At 42.9% G+C, this 5,529-nt stretch overlaps 1 protein-coding gene across 1 annotated transcript; it reads left to right on the top strand.

Moving 5' to 3' along the window:
* Window positions 1–258: 258 nt before the first annotated feature.
* On the top strand, window positions 259–4,110 carry LOC310926182 (alanine aminotransferase 2-like; the record flags this gene model as incomplete). The annotated part of the gene is made up of 11 exons (XM_083888281.1): window positions 259–357; window positions 505–594; window positions 679–787; window positions 884–1,020; window positions 1,392–1,635; window positions 1,718–1,797; window positions 1,878–2,014; window positions 3,193–3,268; window positions 3,480–3,635; window positions 3,817–3,929; window positions 4,020–4,110. The coding sequence occupies 11 exons, from the start codon at window positions 259–261 to the stop codon at window positions 4,108–4,110; spliced, it is 1,332 nt and encodes a 443-aa protein (XP_083744407.1).
* Window positions 4,111–5,529: the final 1,419 nt, after the last annotated feature.

The following is a 5,529-nucleotide window of genomic DNA, read 5'->3' as shown; positions in this document are numbered from 1 at the left end:
ACGATTAGAACATATTTCATGAATAGCTTCAACTTTTAAAGAAAGGGTCTTTTATCTAATTTCTCTGCATCCCTGGGGGTCATTCTGTACATATCTGGAGAGGCTGAGCTGGTTTTAGTGTTTTTTTTGTGTCAAAGCAGCAGCAGCAGCAGCAGCAGCAGCAGCAGCAGCAGCAGCAGCAGCAGCAGCAGCAGCAGCAGCAGCAGCAGCAGCAGCAGCAGCAGCAGCAGCAGCAGCAGCAGCAGCAGAGCGACATAGATGACGTCACTGCAGCAGGTCAACCCCAGAGTGCTGGTGATCAGAGAATCCACAGGTCTGCAGACTCTGGCTGCTCACATCACACAGCAGATCACACAGGTGAGTGAGCTGTGGGCCGAGGAGAAGGAAAAACGCCTTCAAAGAAAGGATGGGGGATCTCTCTGAACAGTGCTTTTGCAAACGTTGCGATGCAGGTTAAAAGCTGTCGTATAAGAAGTCCAAACAATGCGGGCGTGTTCTTCACAGGGAGGAAAGAGACCATTCCAGAAGGTGATTGATGTCAGTTCACATGATCCCCAGCGAGCAGGGATAGCCCCCATCTCATTCATTCGCCAGGTTGGTGTTTCCTATAGTTCCTTCTGGAGTGTGCGACTGTTTTCTTACACTTTACGCCTGTTATTCCATGTTTATTCATCTCAGGTCTTGGCAATGTGTCTGTACCCTGAGCTCCTCAAGGACGAAAGCTTCCCTCTGGATGCCAGGCAGCGGGCACAGAAGCTTCTGGGGTGGTGCGCTGGAGGAAGTGTAGGTGAGGATCAATAATAGTTTCTGTCATCTGTGCAGATTGAGGAACACAACAAAAACAAAGCAATAAATAAGCCTCTATGGTCTGTTGTGACGTTAGGTTCATACACAGTCACTTCCAATGGCACACCGCAAATCCTGGAAACCATTGCTGACTTCATAACGAGGCGAGATGGTGGAGTGTGTTCACGTCCAGGAAACATCATCTTCTCCACTGGTTCTCAGACAATTGTTCGGGTATGATAAAAAAAAAAAGTTTTTAGGATAATATGTCAACTTCACTTATAGCTATTTGCATATTTAAATCAGGAGGCGGAGGGTCCAATCCGACCCACAGGATGAATTTGTGAAATGTTGTGTCAAATCCTATATTTTTCACTTTCAGAGACCTGTGACTATATGTTTTGTGTCTTTGTAGATTCACTGTGATCTTGCACACCAAACCTCAGCATATTACAGCATAATTACAAGTTAAAATTGATGCTAAATTTTTGACCTTGTCTCCCATCATAGCACAGCAACTACTAGAATTTGTCTTCCAATTTTTTACCCACTGAAGTCTTCATATTTCAATTTTTTTTGCGTGTTGTTACTTGGATTGTGTTCAGCGCCTTTTGCACCTGATGAGCTGTGGGTCTGGAGAAAGTCAGACCGGTATATTAATCCCTAAGCCCTGCCCGCACACTCTGCCCAGTATGATGGACGAGTCAGGGGTGAAGATGGTGCCATACGAGCTGATAGAGGAGCAAGGCTGGGCTGTGGACGTGGACAAGCTGCACCAAGCTGTGAAGGCTGCTAGGGGGCACTGTGAGCCCAGAGCCATTTACATCAGCAACCCAGGAAACCCAACAGGTAATTATCAATATAAGCCGCAACATTGAGTAGATTTTCCGCATTTAAATGTTTGATGCTAACTGATTATCTGTCCCGTTAGGTCATGTGCAAGACAGGGAGTCTATAGAAGAAGTGATTCGATTTGCTGCAGCAGAGGGTCTGGTGCTGTTGGTTCATGAGGTGATCACAAGTTGCAGCATAAATAAACGGGTCTCTATGTTTCTGTTCAGATTTTAAATATCCACTCTTGGACCTTCTAGGTGCACCAGGACAGTGTGTATGGGCAAGACAAACAGTTTCATTCCTATAAGAAAGTCCTATTTGAGATGGGACAGGAGTATTCAGAGGTAGTGGAGTTGATCTCCATCCATACGATATCGACAGCCTGCATTGGAGAGTGAGTTTTCCTCTTGTTTCTTTAAGAGCAAACCTTTAGCAAGCCTCATCTCTGACCTAAACACGTCCTTGTGGGTGATTGAACAGCACATATGGGACAATTTAAAAGCCTTTCACATTTTCAAGAAATCCCTTATAATGTGTAATAAAAAACCCTACCAAGCCACAGTTTCACCCTTCCATCCCCTACCATCTCCATAACCCTAACCCCAGCCATATCATGATGAATAGGTAATCACCCAACTATGTTCTCATTAAAATTCGGTAAGAATCTACCTACTGATGACATTAAAAAAAAGTATATTTTTAAAGAAATCCTTATCTCTTATAATGGGCAAAAGTGTAAAAAACAAAAGAAAACATATCTCTGTTGAAACTCATTGGATATGAATAAAAGTTGGTCCAAGTATATAGATTCAGACACTCTTCCAACAGCCTATGTTTCACCCTTCCATCCCCTACCATTTCCATAATCCTAACCCTAATCCTAACCCTAATCCAACACATGTGGCCCACTGTTAGCAGCTTCCTGTCTACAGTTGTTGACGGATCAATCTGAAATTTTTGTGATAGGTAGGTAATGACCCAACTATGTTGAAATATAAGAATCCACCCACTGATGACATCACAAAAAAAATTACATCCCAATCTCTTATAATGGACAAAAGTGTAAATAAATCTTATTTCAAAACTCATCGGATTTGAACGTAAATTGTTGTGGGTACATAGATCCAGACACTCTACCGACAACCTAAGATTCACCTTTCCATACCTACCAGCTCTATAACCCTAACCCTAATCCTTGATGATGATCCTCCAAGTGTGTTCCCATATCATTTTTTTCTACCCAATGACATCAAATTACCAATTTTTCCAGAAATCCCCGTCTCTTATTATGCACAAATACGTATGCAGGATCGGGGTTAGGGTCCAAGTACCATCACCAAGTACCATCTACCATCATTCAAGTTTCTTATCATAATCTGAATCTGATCCAGATTACAGATACAGATCAACATGGTTCAGTCCCATTGAACAAGTTCAGATGTGTATGTCTTAGCGACATCTTAACAGATCAGGATGCATATTTTTCATGCTCGTTTGCAACCAGATAAAGTTCTATAATGATCAACAGTGCTGCATGTGGAGTAAATGTTCTGGGAAATGTTGTGTCTTAAGGTGTGGTCTGAGAGGAGCTTACATGGAGGTCGTCAACATCGACCCACCAGCGATGAAGCGCGTTAACTGTTTGCAGGTCACCACAACTCCGCCAGTGTTATCACATCTCACTATGAATTTAATGCTCATCCACCCACACCTGGAGATCTGTCGAATGGCAAATATGCACAGGTATGCTACCAGTGGTATGCTAGCTTTCTGTGGTGAAACATTTCAATCCAGTTTTTCTATTTTTGTCTTCAACGTCTAACTTGATCGGTGTAATTTTTGTTCGTCCTCCATTGTAGGAGATTCTCCGAAAAGAGTTAACACTGTCCCAGAATGCTCGGCGGGCGTGTGACTTTCTGAACGGTTTACCGGGGATGAGCTGTCAACCGGCGATGGGCGGAGTCTTTCTTTACCCTCGTCTGCAGTTACCGATTCAGATGATTGAGGAGGCCAAGGTCAAACACTGATATGCTTATTTAATCCACCTTTTCAATGCTCTGTGACTGATTACAACACCATCATAGGGAGGCATCATACAAAAAGTTCGCCCCCTAGGCTGATAAAGCTTTGTTTGGAACTTTCCAAAATAAAAGCCTCACATTTGATCTACAATGCTGCCGTTGCTGTTCATTTCAGACGTCAGGTGTGGCGGCAGACGTGTTTTACTGTCAGAGATTCCTGGAAGAAGAAGGTGTGTGTTTGGGACCGGGCTACGAGAATGGACACGACGATCAAAACTACCACGTCAGGTAACAGGAGAATCTTCAGCTGTATCTATACAGTATAATGCTGTTGAGAGGAAATAGTGGACCTGTCAGTGTTGACTTTTGTCTCCTCAGGTTGTGTGTTTTGGTTCCTCCTGCGTCTCTGGACCAGGTCCTGGCTCGTCTTCGGTCTTTCCACCTGCGTCTGCTTGAAGGTTCTCACTAATAGAAAGAACACACGCGTGTGTGGAGATACTCAAGTTTGCGTTTCAAACAAACAAACAACAGCTTTAACAGATTTCAGTCAACCAATCAAACTTTATTGATACAGCACTTTTCATTAGAGGCAATAACAGCTCAAAGTGCTTCAAACATAATGAAGGGGAAAAAAGCCTGATAGTTATAATGAGCGATTTGGGACAATTCAAATAAAAACAGACTGCATTTGAAATGATTGGATTTGTGACTCCACAGCTATAATAACCTGCTGTTATCGTTTGAATATTAATTATTTTGTCTTTATTGCTGCAACTCTGTTAACCTTTACAGAAATGTTAATTAATGTACAGGACATTATGTCCTATTATATATCATGTCCCCAAATGTCCTTTTTTTTGGACTGTGAGGACACTGGAGAACCTGGAGAATTCATTCATCCATTTTTAAAAACACTGTCGTTGTGTGACCACAGGGTGTCAGTATTATCCAGCATGTGGTTCAGATGCTCCTACAGGCATCTGGATGCTGTTGCTGGTGAAAAAAGGTGGTGGTGTTGGTGGACTTGAATGTGTCTTGAACACAAAGAGAAAATGCATCATTTATTCATCACTGTATATGTTTCATATGCTGCGTATGGGGAGCGACATCTACGATGTGTTACACGATCAAAAACCATGCAGTCTTTGTCTTTCTGCAGCTGTGGATTCATGGAATTTAGGGCAACACATAAACACAAACAGATTTCCACATGCATGTTCACATAATGTTTTAAAAAAAGGGAAAAATAAAGCAGTTTTTTCCCCCCCTTCTCCTCCTGGAGTGGAGCACATGCAGCACCAAGTGAATAAGCTGAGCTCCAGATCACAGGCCGGAGCCTCATTATAAAACCATGCATTAAATCCTCAGCTGTAAATAATGTGCTAACTGCTGTGCAGGGGCTCAGCTTCCCCCGCAGGAATTGGCTGCCATTTTCCCCCACTTTCTCTCTTTTTCTGCTATATTTCTCAATCTACTACTCCCTCTCTCCATCCTCTCACTGCAAGGCTTCAATTTTGCACATGCTATGTAATTATTCCACCCCAGTTGCTCTTGAGGGAGAGAGTCCAAGTGTGTGTGTGTGTGTGTGTGTGTGTGTGTGTGAGTGATGGCTCATTCCTCAAAAGCAGAGTCCTCACACACCCACACCCACTCTTCCCCCTCCCCCACCCTCAGGTTCTCCATCGCAGAAGGTTGAGGGGAAAATTAGACGTTGAATCAGCAGCTTTTACAGGAGGAGCAGGAAATATAGTGATTTAAGAGGAGAAATCAATCAATCGCAAACGATGATTCGAGAAATAATGTGACACAAGTCGACAAGCATTGCAAAAAAATCGAAATAAAAGACAAGAAATGTCAGCTTCTATAGCAAGTATTTAAACTTAAAATT

Source organism: Microchirus variegatus (assembly GCF_963457635.1).
Source record: "Microchirus variegatus genome assembly, chromosome: 4".
NCBI classification, from domain to species: Eukaryota; Metazoa; Chordata; class Actinopteri; order Pleuronectiformes; family Soleidae; genus Microchirus; species Microchirus variegatus.
The sequence above is the reverse complement of the archived record's forward strand: the minus strand, read 5'-3'. Positions and strand labels throughout refer to the sequence as shown.